Source organism: Hipposideros armiger, unplaced genomic scaffold, assembly GCF_001890085.2.
Source record: "Hipposideros armiger isolate ML-2016 unplaced genomic scaffold, ASM189008v1 scaffold_826, whole genome shotgun sequence".
In the NCBI taxonomy this organism is placed as follows: Eukaryota; Metazoa; Chordata; class Mammalia; order Chiroptera; family Hipposideridae; genus Hipposideros; species Hipposideros armiger.
In genome coordinates, this window is record NW_017732176.1 from 331,707 (window position 1) to 350,577 (window position 18,871).

The 18,871-nt window shown below is 48.2% G+C and overlaps 1 protein-coding gene across 1 annotated transcript; it reads right to left on the bottom strand.

Annotated features, from left to right (window-relative positions):
* Nucleotides 1–262: 262 nt before the first annotated feature.
* PIGR (polymeric immunoglobulin receptor) lies at nucleotides 263–18,559 on the bottom strand. Its single transcript, XM_019629128.1, has 11 exons — nucleotides 18,412–18,559; nucleotides 10,687–10,781; nucleotides 9,646–9,987; nucleotides 7,606–8,253; nucleotides 6,076–6,417; nucleotides 5,242–5,565; nucleotides 4,116–4,347; nucleotides 3,592–3,713; nucleotides 2,826–2,957; nucleotides 2,647–2,705; nucleotides 263–1,584 (listed from the first exon to the last, which is right to left on the bottom strand). Exons 2-11 carry the CDS (start codon nucleotides 10,727–10,729, stop codon nucleotides 1,489–1,491), a joined length of 2,340 nt encoding a protein of 779 aa, XP_019484673.1. The 5' UTR covers nucleotides 10,730–10,781; nucleotides 18,412–18,559; the 3' UTR covers nucleotides 263–1,488.
* Between the last annotated feature and the right edge of the window lie 312 nt (nucleotides 18,560–18,871).

Here is an 18,871-nt window from a genome sequence, read left to right on the forward strand (position 1 = left end):
TATAAATAGTCTTACTCTTATTTACACAGAGCTTTGGGGGCCTTATCATTGGTGTAGACTCCAAACTATTCTTTTATTGAGGATAATCTTCGTCTCACTTGGAGGCCGTCTCTTAGTCCCCCCTCAGCCCAGTGTTGGAGATCGAGGAAACTTTGGTTTAGACAAATGTCCTGGGGTACCCGACAGTGGAGCCAAAGCAAACTGCTCTGAAAAGGTTGTCTGGAAACAGAAGGTATGGAGGACAAATGCAGTCTGAGCCTCCTTGGTGACAATCATGGTCTTTAATTATTATTAAGTTACATTATTGATTTGTTAGCAAATGCCAACTTGTAGATGCTGGTTGAGGCACAGAGCTCAGAGGAAAAAAGACCTTACACCTTAGCCCTCTGGAGATCAGCCCCTCTTTGGCACCTCAAATACTGTTTTTCTTTCCTTCTACTCAGGCCTCTTCAGATACAGAGGCTATGAGTGTTTGACCATTTTTTTATCCTCTTAGGTCCATGTGAGTGACAGAAAGGGAAAGGGTTGTATTCCCTGAGGTGGGGCCTGTGAGAGATCAGTCTCCATTTACATTTTTCCTTCCTCCTCCTCCTCTTCCTCCTTATTCTAGCGCTCTGCCTCCAACAAGAGAGCAGGGGTTCTTATAGATCCCTGGCCAAGAGAAACCAAATTTAGTTTTGACAGTGGAGTATCTCACTTGGTGTCCTTGGGCAAATCTCTTCACCTCTCAGGACCTCAATTTTCTCACACCTGTAAAATGGTAAGAATGTGTGTTTATGATTCGTTATACGTGTGCCTATGCATGTTACATGATTCCTAAGGCCTTAGAATTCCAGGCATTTAATGATTTCTCCAAAAATGGGCAGAGGTGAGTACACCTGATGAGGATTTCAAGTCGTAGCAAGTATAAATACACCAAGAAGCTGTGTCTTCCAAGTGATGTTTACAGAAAGGCTGCAGACTGGGAGTGCAGCCTCTGTCCTCATGTCTAGTAGAGCACCTGGATTCTGGTGAGGATTCAGAAATGCATTTTCAATGAAGGAAAAAAAGAAGAGAGGATGGAAAGGAGGAAGGCATAAGAAATGGAGGGATGGAGTGGGGAATATCAATTCCTATTGAAATCCCATAATAAGGGTGCAGAGAAGCCCCAAATGGCCCTCCTTTCTAAAATGATCTCCCCATCCACTGGATCTCTCTTCTTTTGGCAAGGCCCCTTTAAGATCTCAAGTCTCCTTCCACACCTTAGGCTTTCTCATTAGAAATAAGCTGCAGGTGGGAACTCACGTCACCTCACCCTCAACAGGAACAATGAGGTCAGGTTTGGATGCCACTGAGGTGGGACCAGGACACTCTCCGAGGACAGGTAGGAAAAGCCTAGGTGGGGTGTGAGTGCAGGCAGCAGAGCCCCCGAAGCTGAGGGCCTTGAGGATCAATGTGATTCTGAAGATGATTGTTAAGTGTGGTAGAGGGAGACAGCTGGTGCTCAGTCTAGGCTTCGCTGGGGCCATCCTGGACGTCGGCCGCCATGTTGTTGGTCTGGAGCAGATAGGCAGTGTAGGCCATGTCAGCTTCCTCCTTGGAGGACTGGGGAAGCAACAGGAAAGGAGTCAGTGTTTGGAGCATTGGTTCAGCGAGTGGGGCTCGGAGAGAGAAGATACGTTAAATATCCTAATTCATGACCTTGACCCAAGCAACCCATGCCCGTGTTGACCCGCTATTCTTAGCACAGCCCCATGCTCACCAAGAGGGACTAATTTTGAGAAACAGAAAGTAGCAGCTTCTAAAAATATCTCCCTCTGTCTCACTACCTCCTTCCAACACATGGAGTGGAACCACCTCTGCTACCTGGGCCTGTCCCCGGAAGCTCTGCCCACACATTTCATGGGGGCCAAGGGGGTCTAGGCTAGCATCAGCTACAGTGGTTTATGTTTTTCTTTCTCCAGGAGCCCAGAGACACAACACAAGGCTAGAGGAGAAGGCTGTCTCCGGAACTAACTCATTCCCCTAATTGTTCCAAATGCTGGGGTCTCCGCCTCTGTGAGGGAGGGAGAGTACATATGATAGCAAATGTTACCACCTTGGGATTAGGGAGGCACAGGGGAGGATAATATGTGACCCAAAGGCAGGAGTCACCTCTGGTACAATTTTAAGTAATGTAGCACTTGGTTGGGGTGGAGAGGGACTTCTAGTGACTATCCAATAGTCCACCACCAGCAAATGTCTTCCAGGCCCTGGAAAAAGCCTGGTCATGAGCAAGCTCCTGTGACTTGAAGTCCATGGGCCCCACAGCCCAGGAGGAGGACCCACTTAATCACCAGCATTTGGTCGTTGGCCTTCCTATCTGTTGGCCAAATCTTTCATCTACTTGCCTTCCTCCCCCCTCCCGCCCCCAGGCTCTCTCCCTCCTGCATGTTTACAGCCTATAAACACAGCCCACCTCCTACCTCTGCCCCAACCACATCAATACCGCAACTAGGAAGATACGTCTCGCCCTCAAACATTTCTCCTGAACACTGTTTACACGACCTTCCCTGTTCTGCTATCAGCCCCGACTTTGAGGTAGTTTTTCCTCATGTCTAACTGCAGTCCCTCATGCTTTATTTCCTTGTGATGCAAGTGAGACCTCTTCTCCCTCCTCACCCTTACCCTCTTTGCTTTCTTTGGTTCTTCCATCTCCACGGTGTTCTCGGTGGTGGTCGTGACCTCTGTGTGAAGAGAGGGGGTAGGTTAGCCTTCACTAGCCTTCTCTTCCCACCCCAGATACAGAGTCAGTTCTAATTCTTACTCTCCCAGGGGTCAGGCATCCCCTTGAGTGAGGGACATACCTTCTTTTCTTCCCAGAGATGTCTCCTGAGTGACCGAAGAGGCTCCCATGTTGTCATTGGCTCCAAAGTCCCTGGAGTTCTCAAAGTCTGACATGCTAATGTCTGTCCTGTAGCTTCTAATGGAAATCCGGTCTGTCCAGGAGAAAGAGGAGTTGGTGCAGGGATAGGATTGGGGACATATGTTGTTACTCTCAGAGGGAGCCTCACAGAACAGCTGAGAAGGCAGAAGGTCTCTGGTTGCTCATCTCTGACTATGACCCAAAGCAGACTGGAAATGCTCTGAGTGTTCTCCCCAGTCCTTTTTCACAGATAATCAAGACTCAGTAATCCAAGATCCCTGTTTATCATTCTGGCTTCTCCATGTACAGCACCTTGTTTTGTCCTCAAATCAACCTTTTGAGCCTTGTCTTGAACCATGAGGAAACTGAGGCATGAAATGGGGGCCCAAAGTCACACAGCCAGTTAGTTCACAAACTAGGCTGGAAGTGCCATCCCCCAGAACCCTGCTCTCTTCTTCCTGGCAGCCCTGCCTCTGAGCTTATACCCCAAGCAATCATGGATGGCCTTCCAGAAACAGCATTTAGACAGCAGCACTTAATGTAAATTTTGGGTACCTGTGGGTTTATCTTTTCCCACCCTGCTTTCCCAGAACCCTTTCTTGAGCCTATGAAAGAGCAGGAACCTTGGCAGCCTGCCTCCCCTCTCCTCTCCCCCTGCCGCCCCCAAGGGGTTGGAGGTGGGAAGCAGGGAGCATCCGGGGGCTCACCAACATTCCTCCTGTGCCGGGCTCTAACCACCCCCACGACCAGAGCCCCGAGCGCCAGCACCAGGGCCAGGGGCACCAGGGTGGAGACGAGCACTGTGGAGCTCCCTCCTTGACCTGCAGAGCTGGAAGGAAGATTGAGTCGGTTAGTCACTGAATGGGAAACCTGGGGATCCCACGATGGGCAGGTTGACTCTGGCTAGTTTTCCCTCCCAGGCTAATCCACTCCCTCCTCCTGATCCAGCTCTCTAGCTCTGTTCTTCTAAGAAGCTTTCCCAGATGTGGCAAAGGCAAGGACTGGGCCTTCTCTGCATCCCAGGCCTAGGACATTTGAATTGGATGGTAAACACCACCCCAGCCATGGGAGCAGGACAGAGAGTGCCACTGGCCCCTCCTGAGCACAAGCAGAAGCAGCGAGGGCTGTCCCCATTATCGGGGGGCCAAAAGGCTCTCCTACCCAGACCTGCTGGCCCAGGTACTTGGCCTCTAGGATGTTGCCCGAGCTGGAAGCCCGGGTCCTTCCTCACCTGCCAGGCTCTGCAGGTGGTCCGCTCCCACCAGCTGAATCTCCAGGACTCTTCACTGCTCTGTCCTCCGCAAAAAGGTTAGAATCCTGAATGACTTTGTTCTCAGTCTCCCTGACATGTGGATCTATCACCTCCTTGCCAGGAGCAGCATTCGCTTGGCTGACATCTTTGGACCTCGGCTCTATCACCTCCTTGCCAGGAGCAGCATTCGCTTGGCTGACATCTTTGGATCCTGGAGAGAGCAGAATAGGGCTGAATTATGATTCTTTCTCTATGTTTTCACTCCTTGAGGTAAGGGAGTCTGATGAGTCAGTGTGAGACTTCAAAGCTGTTAGAGTAGGGTCTAGTATGACATTAGAAATGGAAGGGTGACGGTCTTTCTCTAGTTAGTCACAGATGATCTCTGTCCCATTAAAGTCAAATTCATTTCCATCTACAAGGCTCCACATCATAGATCCAACTGTGTGTAAGGGCTGACCCATCATCTGGGCACAGAGAGACTTCTCACAGCTTTGAAACGCTGCCCAAGTCCTCTGACTGTAGAGCTGGGTGCAATAGTGCTGCCCCCTGGTGGTCACTTGTCTCTGGGTCCCTCAGTGAACCAGACCCACCTGACCCAGACAAAAGAGCATGTCCAGGGGGACTAAAAGTATCCTCATTAGGGATAAAACATTTCATGTGACATTTTAAAAAGATCCTTAAAATGCAAGCTTCGTAGAAGAGGTTGTCTTAACTTTCTTTATCAGACCTTGTATTTGAAGATATCTGGCCCTCTTTTGAGAGAGCAGGCTTTGGTGGAGTGTGCTGCATGTGATAGTGACTTTGAAATTTCCATGTAAAGATCTCTACATACAAAAAGGCTTACAATGGTCTGAAGGGGCAACTATGAGGCTTGTCTTGAAGCTGAGGTTAAATGGCAAAACAACTTTTTTTTTCTTAGTTTGTGTGTTTATTTGGGATGCTGTTTTGCAGGACTAAATGATATTGTGGGGATAAATCTCCCTTGCCCCCAATGTCTTAGAGCCAAACCTGGCACCCATCCCCCCCCCGCAATGGAGAAGCTGTTGGGCAGGACCCTTTCTCTGAGGTCCCTGGGAGCATGCAGACCTTGCCCTGGGAGACTCACCCTTTCCCCTCTCCTTGACCTCCACATGGACAGCCACAGTCTCTCCGAATTGGAGGCCATGCTTCACCCCGCACCAGTACCAGCCCTCATCCTCTTCGGTGACAGCGTTCAGGGTCAAGGAGATGAGCTGGTTATTCTGGTCGCAGCTCACGGAGCCCTGCCCGGGAGCCTCGTCTTGGCTGGGCAGCGCCTTGCAACCTTTATCGCCCCACTTGCACCAGTATTTCTCATTGGAGAAGAATTTGCACGGAAAGTGGCAAGGGAGCTTGAGAGTCTCTCCCTGCACAGCAGTGACATTCTTGGGTGCCTTGAGGTTTGGTTCTCCTGGAGCAAGGAGGGAGAGAGAAATAGGCACAGAAGTTGACATTGCTGCTGCTGCTGCAGGGAGGTGACTGTGGTGGAGACTTTTGTCCCCACAGCCCATTTCCTCTTTGGACAGCACTGTGAATAACATTATACTGAATAGATAAGAAATGTAATTATGCACCTGTGTAATAATTATTATGGATGACCACCTGTCCTTCCTCTTCTTTTCTAGGCTAATACAGAGCTGTGTTCTGCTTCAGCTGACACCCATAGGCTTTAAAAGAGTCCAGTGTTCTCGGTGATAGAAGGTGCCGTGTGTGGTAGTCTGAAGAGTGTGGGGTATATGCAGGGAAGGGTGCTTGTTATGAAAACAGGACCTGTCCACAGGTGGGCTCTCTTCTGTGGTCTGTCCCATCAGCATGGAGGTGGGTGAGGTAGGAGAAAGAGGGGCTGGGGGGTGATGCTGTTGCTGACTGCAGGAGCCCTGGGGCTGCCTCCCTTTCCTCTTGCCCCCCGTTCAGCTCTTACCTTCGACAATCTGGAGCTCCACCGTGGACCACCAGCGAGCATCACCATTGGTCTGGCACCAGTAGAAGCCAGCATCCTCGGGGGTGAGCTGGTTGAGGATGACCGTGTAGGTGCCATTGCCTGGCTCTTCGTAGAGTGCAAGCCTGCCCTCATACTGCTTGCGTTGTTCCTGAGCCAGCCCCTCGCTGCTCACTAGGTTTACGCAGCTGCCAGCTTGAGCTTCTTTCCAGCGACACAAGTACTTCAGGCTGTTCCTGTCCTTAGGGTTGTAGGGGCAGAGCATGGCCACGGAGCCTCCTACCACGCCCTTTACCACAGAGGGACTCCGGGGCATCATCGTCTCTAGAAGCACAGACAGAAATGGGATGGAAGGATGGCAACGTGGTCTCAGCCAGGGTGAGGAGTGAGGTTTAGACTAATTACCTTACCCCCCTCAGAAAAATGAGACTTTCCTGTGTCCCAGAGCCTGTAGCTGGAGCCACCCAACCAGACCCCAGTGACCTTCACCACTTGTCAGGGCATCTCATTCTCTTCCCCTGCCTTATTCAGAGCAGGGACTGGAAGGAGAGACTATCAGCCCTTCTCTTTGGGCTTCTTACAAAAATCCCCCTCGATATAAGTTTTTGTCTGTTTATTAGCTTGTCTCATAAAAACAGCCAGATGAATTTTCTCCAAGCTAAGAAAATTTAGAACAGTGTGATTTAAAATATAAACTATATATTTAACTGTTGAGGACCCTGAGGACTGTCTCAAAGAGAAGGACGGTCCTTCTCCAAGCTCAAGCTGAGGTTCAGTGAGAACCCTGGGTGACCGAAGGTGCTGAGGAATGTGGTAAGGACCCAAGATTGACAGAGAAATGATGGCCAGGGAATGTGAGCCCCTTAGAAGCCACAAGGTCGGTGACATTGACTCTGCAGGGCGATTCTGCAGAGTGCTCCGGGGTGAGAAGGAGCAGGGATGTAAGATTTCACCATGTTGGTGGCTCGCCAAAGTCTCGCTAAGTAGGCCAGATCATGCCGAATAACAAATAATCCTAAGAGATGTTGGAGAGGAAAATTTGGAGGCATGCTCATTGTCTTTCCAGAAAAGCTTTGAGACCAAGATAAGTCACTCCTTCTCCCACCTGAGTGTGAGGCATGAGGTGCCATCCTGCTTAAGGATCAGGGAGAAGGGACAGAAGGCCCTTGCAAGCCCTGCACGGCACTGGGATTCCATGTTAAGTTTTCACTGTGGCGCTCTGAAACCTAGACAACAATCTGCTGTCTTGCCTCAGTCAGGAGCTGCACTCTCCTCAGTTCTGTTCAGGGACAGCCATTAAGAGGCCTTTGATGACAGAGAAGAATTAGGAGGTAACACGAGGCAGAGGCTGTGTTTTCTAGCTGTCCTGTACAGCTGTCCACAGAGCATCTGGTTCAGGGCTTGTCCGTGAGCAGATATTGTTAACTGACTGATGAACATTGAATAGACTCACAGGGAGAGACTCACCTGTCAGAACACCCACCTCTCCCTTCTCCCCTTTTCAAGTCTCACCTTCATTGACAAAGAGTTGCCAGTCCTGGATCAAGTCTTCCCGAGGCTCACTATCAGAGTAGGCACCGCACTGGTAGTGCCCTGCGTCCTCTTTCCTCAGGCCGGTGATATGCACACTGAAGAAGCCATTCTCCTTGGAGGTAAGCAGGACCCTTCCTTTAAAGTTCTCTGCCCTCGTCCCCAGGGTGTTGATGACCACTTCGCAGCTTTTGTCTTTGCTCACCCGGCACAGAAATTTGGGCAGATTTTCCAGCTTGGAGCCCAGGGAACAGTTAAAGGTCACCGAGCCCCTCAGGTCTCTATAAGCAAGCTGAGGGTCTGGCTTTAGCACTTGGAGGTGAACATCACTTTTGTCCATGCTGGAACCATCCCCAGTCTTGCAGACATATGTCCCAGTATCGCTGATCTTGAGATGGTTGATGACAACGCTGAATGCTAGTTGGCTGGTATCAGGAATCTCAAGGCGGATTCTTCCTTGGTAGCTGTTGCCGACGTTTTCGGTGTCGATGACTAGGAGACAGGCCTGGCCTCTCTTCTTGCACACGGACTTCTTCTTCATAGAATTCTCAGAACTAAAAGGGCAATTGATGGTCACTGTTTTGCCCAGGTCTTCTGTGTAGACTTGAGTACCATTTACGAAAGCAAAACCTGCAAGGTGAGGGGTGCGGGATAAGCTATGATTTGACTTTTTTTTTGTCACATAGGACTTCTCAGTGTTCCCAGTGAGAGTCTGGGTGTCCCTATCACTTGGAATGTCCTCCTCCCCAGAGGGACACCGTCACGATATGTCTTTCAACACCCAGCTGTATTGCTGTTTCCTCCATGAAGCCCTCCCCAAGCTGGCACTAATCTCTCTCCCTCCTCTACGCTCTCTTGATACTTACATCTGTATCACTTACACATCTAGTCTTCTGTATAGTTAATTATGTTGCCCACAGAGTGGAAGTTCCCCCAGAGCAAAGACATGCTTTTCTCATGCTTGACTCCCCTGCCTAGCTCCATGCCCTCACAGCAGGTGTCCAAATTAACATATGTTGACATGAACAGAATGAATGTAAGAATAGGGTGGTGGATTTGAGTGTATTGTGAGAGAGTTTCTGAAATTTAGAATGGTCTAAACATGGAACGTGCTTCCTTGTGAAGGAATGAATTTCTGCCATTTGATCAGAAGCTGCGTACCCATTGACACCAGTTCTTCTGGACATCCCCCATAGGGTCAACTTTAAGCTCTCCTTGGCTCTTAAGATTCTTCAAATTTATGAATTTCCATGACCACCTGAATCAACTCTTCATTGGGTCTACAGATAATACTAAGCATATTGCAAAGGAGCAAAACATATCCTTGGGTATCCCTCCAAATTCCCTCTCTTAAGACCTCTTTTTTAATTTCCCTTGATTACCTAAAATGCTCTTGTCATTGAGCCCTTGTTTCCTCCCCCCACCCCCTACTTTTCTCAATTAGAACATGCTTGTTCAGTGACCCATCCCTTCAGGGCCCTGGTCTTTGAGCAAGAACTGATCATCTAGTTTACGTGGAGAGTGTTGATGGACTAATGGATCCCAGGTTGGTTTTTTTTTAGTTTTTTTTTAAATGCCTGTTAAAAGAAGCCTTCTGGTGACCTGAGGTCTTGATCTAAAAGGCGCACTAGTGGTAGGAATTTAAGGATACCTCTAAATTTCTACCTGCCTTTTCTACCTCCCTCAGCTCATAGAGCTCCTGTCACACCTGCAACAAACACAACAAGAGAAATTGTCCTCCTGATGCTCTTCCAAGCTAGAGCCTTAGTAAAAGCCTAAAATGTTATAGGCCCTGAAGACCTAGAAAGGCCCACCTGCCACTCCCAAGTAGGCGTTATCCATCCCATTCCCATGTTGTATTTTGAAAAGCTCTTGCGTCCGGATGGAGAAGGACCCACAGCCTTCCCCACCTCATGCCAGGACTCCCTTCCCTCTCAGGAAATTCTTCCTCAAGCTCTCCTGCTGCACCTGAAATGATTCCCTCTCACTGCCCACAGAAGCCCAAGGAGGCTGGATCCTTACCTGGACTGACCCCCAGGCTCACATCAAAGAATAGGCCTTGGTTAACAATGCCCACACCACACTTGTAGCGCCCAGAGTCATCCTGGGTGAGATGGCCAATGTCCACCGCAAACGAGTTGCTCTCTGGGAAGTCGGTGAGGTTGGCTCTGCCCTCATAGTCCTTGGAGACGTAGTTCTCTGAGATGAGGGTTGTGCAGCGTCCCTTGCCTCCCTGCTTGCACCAGTACTTCCGGGAATGCCGATTGACGGAGGTGTCCGGGTAGTAGCACTTGATGGACACTGAGCCGCCTTCCAATCTGCTCACCTCCTGGGGACCAAAGATGGGACTCTTCATGGAGACCACTGTAGGGACAGAAGACAGGTTTTCTGAGGCCATGAAGGTAAAGGATCCTGCTGAAAGGATTCCGACAGCCCACCCTGAGGAGATGAAATTTCCACCTAACACGTGTGCCTTCTGTGGATTATTTACAGGTGCTACAGCTAGATGATTGGTACTATTGGGTAAAAGGATTGATTAGTTATTGTTAAAGTCTAATTGTAATTCATTAATGACAACCATTTTAAGGACACTGGGATACAAACGTATTTAATGCTCTCCCTTGTTTATTTTTTTAAAAAAGCACTTTTGTAGGGTGTTACACTTTCGCATTTGCTGTCTGTTATTTCCTTATATTTCTAAAAACACATTGTGGGTTAGTTTCTTGTTTTCTAGATAAAAATATTGAGAGCCAGAAAGGATAAGCCATTTTCCCAAAACCCCATAGCAACTCATACAGATGCTTGGTTCAAGGGTTTTGTTTTTGTTTTTGTTTTTTTTATAATTTCCAGTGAAGAGTAGACTCCTGGCCTTGAAATGAGGAATTGCTGTTCTTGTTTCTGATTGCCAACCCATTTTCAGACATGGCCTTTCCACAGTGTATGTGTGAATCTTTCTCAAGGCAATACAACTTTTGAAGGGGGCATCTTTGGGGATGGGCCTGATCTCAGTGTCCCCAGGGAATTGGATCCTGCGGGGAGTGAGCTGGGATCCAGCAGACTCACCTGGGAAGACAGCCAGCAGGCAGGCAAGGAAGAACAGCATCATGGCTGATGGCTCCCCTGGGGCTGTGCCGCCAGGCCAATCTCTTGCTTGGTCGCTGAAAAACAATAGCATGAGGGGTTGAAGCTCTTGCTTCCAAGACTAGTTGACCTTAGCGTTCCTGTGACACCTGTTTAGTTTTGTATGTCCAGTAACAGACATAAATCCTATTGAAAGAATGAATGGTCCTACTTTCCCATTAGAGCTCAAAGACCCATCACCTCACAGTGCTTTTTGTTCCTTAAAAGTTATAAAGTAGATTTTTGGGGCCGGCCGACTGGCGCGATGGTTAAGAACTGGCTTGGGACGCCAGAGGGCCCCGGTTCGGATCCCACATATGAGGGCCAGTGACACTGCCCTCTACAGCTAAGATGCTGAACAACAGCTCGACCTGGAGCTGGGCTGCGGTGAGTTGCCGGCGACGGCGTAGGCTGCAGTCCCTGTGGCAGTGGGTTGCCATGGGCTACCGTGTGTAGCCAGCAGCCAGCGTGAGCGGCCAGCAGCCGCAGTGAGCGGCCATCCAGAAGCCGGCGACTGATCTGCCTCGCCTGGGAAGAGCGCAATGATGGTGCCAACTTGGGCCAGTGAAGCAACGTCCTCCACAACTAGATTGAAGAACAAAAGGACAGCAACTTGTCTGTTCCCCTTCCCCCAATTTCCCAGCACTGTTCCCATCCCCCCAATTCCCCAATAAAAATCTTTAAAAAAGAAAAAAAAAGTTATACAGTAGATTTTTATCCTCTCAACTCATCTGCAAGCTCTTTTAGGACAGGGACACAAGTGCCATTTCTTCTGTACCCCTACCTGGGAGGCACAGTCCTGAGCAAGATCTGTAAGATGTCAGGAACAGCTCTGTGGATGGTACAAGCGGCCCCACCTCTCTGTCTCAGATGCCCTCCTAACATCCTTGGGAGTTGGAAGGGGGCTGGCATGTTTTATGGTGTGTTCGTATGAATAAACCAAGACCGGTAGAGGAAGGCTAGTAAGGATTAAAGTTGCAAATGTAATAATGATGGTCATAATCGCCATCAATTGTTCTCTTACCAATTGTTCCAGACATTTGTGAAATAATGCACGTGTGTTATCTCATTTAAACTTGATATCACCCCTGTGAGATGGGCATTCTTATCCACATTTTACATACGGAGAAATGAAAGCTTAAAGGTTAAGTCCTTTTTCTCAAGGTCACATAGGGATCAAGTGTGTGGGTGGGCAGGGTGGGAGTGAGGGAGGTAGGCAAGATTTGAACCCAGCTTTGTCTGACTCCAAAATCCAAGCTCTTAACCTCTCCCACTGCACTGTATTACACCTCAAATACAGCACCATGCTTATCCCTTGAGCCCCCATTGCTTATCAAAGCATTGTCATCTACACTATTTCACTGGAGCTTTATAACTTCCCTTTAAATAAGACAGAATGGATATAATTATAACCATTTTATGGATAAGAAAACCAAGATCTTGAAATGCTGAAGGATATGCCCACAATTTCCCAGAGACTTGGTAATGGGGTCAGGGTTAAAAATGTAGATGTTATGGCCTCAGTTATCCTGCCTGGTGAGGCTGGGCAGACGAAGATAGAGAATCCAAGACAAAGCCACTCAGATGGTGCAGCGCATGTGAACCTTGTCCCATCTGTGGACACAGCCTAGGGCTAGGGAGGGTTGAGGGTCCCACGGTCCAGCCTGACAGCTGTCTTCAGGGCCCAAGCTGCAGCCTAGAGAACAAGAAAGGAGTCCCCATGTTCCCACAGACTTTGACAGGCTTTAAACTTTGGAATGAACTTGGCAAGAGTGTTAAAGGAGAGAACCATGTTAACAGGCACTGGGCAGTAATGAGTCCCCATAAAGATAAGGAAGCTCAAAGTAGGAGGGAGTCCGGGACTGATCTCCTAGGCACCTTTTACTGTTTGGCCCCTGCTCCCCTCCCAGAGATTCCCTTCACTAGCTTGAGCCAAAGGCAATAGAGCTGTTTATCTTGGTTATTTCTTTTCCGTGGGGGAATTTCCCAGCAAGGAACCTTTTTATTTCCTTGTGGAGATAAAGGTATTGTGTTTCTTCACTTCTTTGGAAGAGGAAGGGGGAGTAGGTTAGGAGAGGTGGGGATAGATATGGGTGTCAGGTGGCTGCTTGAGGTTCTCTTGATGCTGGTTAATTGCCCTGGACCTTTCACACCAGGACAATGATTAACCTCTGAAGTGGGGCCTTAGCCAGACACCAGCTTTAGCCTCAACCTGGATGTGCTCAGGGGCTGGGGGACCACTTGAGTGGGCACTGGGAGTAACCATGGGGGGAGTCTCCCAAGCAGGAGCAGGTGTCAGAAGGCTGGGAAGTCTGTCTCCTCTAAAACATGTAGGGTGTGATGGCTGCAGAGTCCCAGGGAATCTACCATCTGCCATTTGCTCTGGCCTTGGATCAGTGGCAGGTGGGAGGACAAACTGCCACCGGCTGTTTGAAAAGCCCAAACCAGCAGTGTCTCTCCTTGATTCTGGTTCCTATTCTCACCTTTCGATAAGCAACCTTCCTAATATTTCCGTGGGATCGGAGTGGGTCTTCCCATGGGCTGAGCTGGTGCATGCAGACCTTCTCTGGAAAAAGTGATTTACTCTGGGTTACAGAGTCAGGTTCCAGGTTTTCCAATGGGGGTCCTGACCTCCTTCAGCCTAGGCTTCCTGTCATGTATAACATGCTTGGCTGTCTGTGGATGTCCACGCAGGGCGGGGGGGGGGTTACACGCGTGTACTCTTTGCACAGCCTCAATCTAGGGATGAAAGCATCAGGTGTGCACAGCTGGAAAAGCAAATCTGGCAGAGGGTGACCTTGGCGAGGAAACGCACAGTCCAGTCCTGGGAAGAGGATGGGAGAGTAAGTGCACCCATGCTCTCAGGAGCAGGAAATCTTTGCCCAAAGCGACACTAGAAGCACAATTTCTCTGCTAACAGCTGAAAAGAAAAACCCTGGGCCTGAGAATTGTTAGAGACCCTTTCCTTTCAAAACCAGACTTTGTCTCAAACCTGGGAGATTCATGTCTCATGGAGGTCCTAGTTCCATGGTGGCTGGAACTGGATTCAAAGGATTTGCTTAAGGAAGGAAGGAAAGAGCATAACACTTATTGGAGGCCAGGTGCTTTGCTAGCTTCTTGTCTTATATGACTTTATCTATCATCACAGTAACTGAAGAGATAGATATTATTACCTTCATGTTGCAAATGAGAAACCTGAGGGTTCAGAGACTCATAGAGGATTGAATCACTATCCTGTTATCATTCCCAGGATGAGCAGAGGGCTTGTTCTTTTGGAATATTCATAGGCTAGTATATCATGTAGGAAGGCACCTTCTTGGTCCTTAAAATAGGAGTTGTTTTTTCACTACTGAGGCTGGAATGTTCTAGACCTTTCTCATTTTACCAAGTTACTGTCCCTGGTATATTCATAACATATGTCTACGCAACTGTGGATTGGGGCATGGGTGTATAGCATGCTGGAGAATAGAGTTTGTCTCCTTATAAAATTAATCTACCTAGCTGTCTTTCAGTTAGAGTGACTGATCTTCAGCTCCCATAGCTTGGAGTTCAAACCTTTGTTCATCTAATCCTAGGTTTCTTCATTTTTCAGAGGGTGGGAGATCTTCCAGACCAGGTCCTTGCTTGGCTGCTGGTGAGCCACATGACCTTCAACACTCTGGGCTCTTTATCAGTTTGGTACACAGCAGAGGGGCAATTGATGCTCACAGCCCCAGGGGCTTCAGAGGGGACAGAGAGCATGCACTATGGGTACTTGAAGCCAACATGGTAGTTTCTGGGAACTTCCTGTGAGTGTGAACTTGGAGGAGCAAGAAGCTTGAAGTTCAGAGGAGTGAGGAGAGGATGGCTTGGCTGGGGAGGGGGCTTTCCTTGGCCTGGACTGAATGGCCCTTTCCCCTATTTCCCCTACTCACTCACTGCCTGAGTCCTTTGGGACTACATTCTCATCTCCCATGGGTGCAGGGGCCTAGCATAGACTAGAGTGAACCTGGAAACCGCAGGACCACTAGGGAGGGAGAGCAGTCTGTGTGATTTGGAACAGCCTCAGACTAGTGATACCAGGTAAGAGCTTAGGATAATTTATGTAGTTTATTTAAGCCCTGGAGTAGGGGAGCATCTCCCAGTAAAGGCAATGTAGGTGCAAGGGAATTGGAACTCCAGAGGGCAGTTAAATGGAGAGAGGATAGCCAAGGGGTCTGAAGAATGTATGAGCTAGAAAGATTCAAGACTTTTTGGTCCCATCCTTGTCAAAGTGAAGACTTAAGCAGAAATGAAGCATTTGAAATACCAGTTTCATGCTGGTCTGGGAATAACCTTGTGGATTTCCAGATGGCCTTTCAACAAAGACTTAGAACCCCGGTTATGGACTCCATCCCATTCTACTTGATGTGTAGATATTTATTTCATCCACTCTACCAGAGGTAGGCTCCTGGAAGGCAGGGGCCAACTAGCTCAATCTCTCCATCCCCAGAGGGCCTTGCATGAGAGGACCTGGCAAGGACAGCTGCTTGGCAAAGACCGATCAGATTGGGAATAGTTACATCCTTCATATCGCTGAGAAGGATAAAATCAGGACGGATTTCTCTCACTTTGCCAAATGCTTTCTTGGTTCTGCGGACTCAAAAGACAGTAGCATGAAGAGGAGCCCAGAGGATGGAGGAAAACCCAGAGCCCAGAGTCCTGCTCAATCACAGGCTACAGAAGAAGAGCTCTACCACTTAGGCTCAACTTCCTCATCTGTAAAATGGGCAGCATAGTCCCTGACTCTTCTAGATTGAAGGGCTATTGTGGGATGGGGGAATATGGAAGGGGATAATGGGATAATGTATATTGAGGCACTTTAAATAGTAGAAAGTGCTCTTCAACAGTAAAAGGGTGCAATTATACAAGCATAGGTCGATGAGGGTCTGTGCACTTGATTTCACAGTTGCTGTGTACTTGGAGAGTGGCACACAGCTTGAACTCATCAGCTTGGCTCTCAGCTCTTTCACCTGGGGGCTATGTGATATGGGGGCAGTCTGTTTAAACTCTTTGTGCCTCAAGTCCTCATCTATAAACTGGACATAATTGCACTTTGTATAAAGAGTCACTGTAAGGATCAAATAAAAAAAACATGGAGGGAGGGAGAGAGAGAGAGAGAGAGAGAGAGAATATAGTGTAGTGTCAGGATTTAAAAGATGTTAGTTTCTGTCCCANAGGAGAGAGAGAGAGAGAGAGAGAGAGAGAGAGAGAGAGAGAGAGAATATAGTGTAGTGTCAGGATTTAAAAGATGTTAGTTTCTGTCCCATCTACTCTCTAGAATCAATATAATTTTCTCTTTTTCTCATCTTAGAGTGAGAGGAGAACAGAAGTCTATTTATTGGGAATCCTTTGAAGACTGGGGTGAGATGCTTAGATTGGATCAACATGGCCTGGAAAAGGAGACATGTGCTATGGATTAGGTTAGAAATGGGGGACAGTAATTATAGCTGTCACATACTGAGTAATTTCCAAGTGCTTTACCTATGTTCACTCATTTAATCTCCACAGACACTCTAAGAGATAGAATTAAATGGGCAAAATCATTTCACAGATGAGATAACTGAGGCATAGAGAAGTAAGAAATTTGCCTAAGGTTACACAGCTGGTAAGTGACTGTGATGGGATTCAAATTCAGGTATTCTGGGTCAAGAGTATAAGTTTTTTGTTACTGTGCTATATTGTGAAGGGTCTTGAAGTTGAGGGGAAGCAGTTGCGAGAGGAGGGAAGAGGAAATACAATTTTAGAGAAGTTAGTTCAGTTCTCTGCTCTCTGCCTTTCACAAGAAATATAGTTCATATGAAGAGACACCTGAACCCAGAAGTAGGTGCCAACAGAGAAATTTCTTCCTGAAAAATAATAATAGCTGCTATTTATTGAGCACCTACCACATGTAGGGCATGTTGTATTTGTTTTCTGTAGCCAGACACATTGCGTCCAAAGCTTTTTTCTACTCTGATCACACTTTGTCAATGTCAGGGAATTTGGGACCCTGGCCCCAGTCCACCCAGAGAGAGGGCAAGATATAGATGACTGAGTCGGGGGGGGGGGAGTCTCTGCTGAGCACATGCATGGCTAATATTACTTTTAGAAAAGTTAGGTATTTTGTTTTCTAGGTGTTGTCAAAATGACCCCATGACCAAATCAAAATGGCTGGATCAAAATGTCTTCGTTTGTAAGTTTGAACTTACCCATCCACATTAATTCAAGGAGTCTTAGATTCCTCAACTGTAAAACGGATCATGATACTGTCCCTGTCTGCCTCTCAGGTTTGTTTCATGTGGGGATGAGGTGAAGCTGGGAAAGCCCGGGGTAAGTGGATTTACTAAGTGGAAGCTGTTGCTATCACACTGTCTATAAAATAATACCACAGAGATCTAGCAGTGCTAAGGAACAGGCAATGATCACAGAGCTGGATGCTCTCCTGACTCCTGGTTGATTGCTCTTTCTTCTACATCATCAAATCCAGACCAGGGAGAGGGATGGAGAGTTCCACAGCTGGCTCTGGGTAGATCAGATAGCTGCCTTCTATCCTAACCCAGGAATCAGCACATCCCCTTTCCAGATGTTAAGGAACCTGTAATTTCTCTAGTGAAGGGGAAAGCAATGATGAAGTCTGTGTCCAAAATGGGACCAGCAGCTTGGGTGGCCCCAGACCTGAGGGTAGTGGGGGATGGAGCTTGCACAGCTGCTGCGCTTGTGCCAAAGGGTCCCATGGCTGGCTTGGGGATACTGTTAGGATGGGCAAGGGGAGAGCACAGAGGTGGGGAGGCCTATGTCTGCAGAGCCAGGAGGAGCATCAGGACCCCGGAATACTGCCTGTGCCTAGGAGGGGGCTCTGCCCACCTTACTCATGTTACCTGGGAGGACCTAACTTTTCCCACCTTAGCAAGAGCAGGATACAGTGATACAGGTTATGCCTCAACGTGGCAGGAATCTGCTGAAGCAAAGCTGGGTTGAAATTAGAAAGGATCTTAGATCCTCCTGAAACTCTCATAAAGGGGCTACAAGAGCCCTTGCCAGAAAGCTGGAGGAGGAAAGCGCCAAAGACTAGAAGGGTTGCTGCTATGTGCCAGGCACTTTATATGCATTATCTTATCTAGGTCTGCCTGATGCTCAATAAATCATTGACTAATTGACTAAATCAAAAAACACCAAACAATTGTTATTTTGCTCTAGAGTTTTCAAAGGAATTTCACACATATTTTCTCATTAGAACCTCACATCAATCCTAAGTGATAGGTGTTATTTTTATCCACATTTTACAGGTGAAGACACTGAGGCCAGAGCGCTATTAGATAACTTACCTAAAATCACACCATTAACCTATGGAAGAGTCAGTAGGGAATTCAGAGACCAAACTTAGAGAATAACTATACATATTGACCACAGGCATTCCTTCTTCCCACCTGCTGAAATTTTGCACACAAGGGGTAGGGGCTCCTACACACGTCCGTCCTGACTCATCTCCCTGGGATACGCACTTCTACTCCTGAACCACACACTCAGACACACAGGCTGCAGCCCATGTCCTCCTCACTCCGCTCTGCGAGCCTGGAAGTTGTGAAATATAGGGGATTGCCTGAGCCACCATCCCAGGCCCTTCCCATATGGCATCCCATCTGGGGATCCCAGAGCAGCCACACTTACTTTTAGCCACTTCCTTCTCTCCCGTCGACTCAGTTTCGGAGGGATAGCCTGGTGACCACTCCACAACCCTGTCTTCCTAGAAGCTGCCAGCAGGACACTGGATGCTGCTGCCAAAACTGAAACTATGTGCAGTGCTTGACCCACACCTGGGTTCTTAAAGGGACACTCTCCCACAGGCATGGCGGCCAGCCAGGGGCACGTGACTCTCACAAATCCCTTGCTTTCCTTCCCCGTCAGCTTTCCTGGCTGCCTCCATTTGTTTCCCCTTGACCTTGGGAGGACTGTTACATGGGACTCTTCCATCATTGCAACTGTAGGATTCGAGACAGGGTATCCAAGCGCAAAGAGTCATTTCTGCTGCTTTCTACCGGCAAGACCCTAGGCAAGTCACCTTCATATTTCTTTTCATCTGGAAAATGGGGATAGTAACACCAAACCTATAGGTTGAGGATATAACCAG

Excerpts from the sequence above, each read along its gene's own strand:
- PIGR (XM_019629128.1), bottom strand. The coding sequence starts at position 10,729 with ATGATGCTGTTCTTCCTTGCCTGCCTGCTGGCTGTCTTCCCAG. Across the intron at positions 6,418-7,605 it reads GCAACTCTTTGTCAATGAAG|AGACGATGATGCCCCGGAGT; the intron begins GTGAGACTTGAA and ends CTGTGCTTCTAG. Across the intron at positions 4,348-5,241 it reads GGTCAAGGAGAGGGGAAAGG|GATCCAAAGATGTCAGCCAA; the intron begins GTGAGTCTCCCA and ends TGCTCTCTCCAG.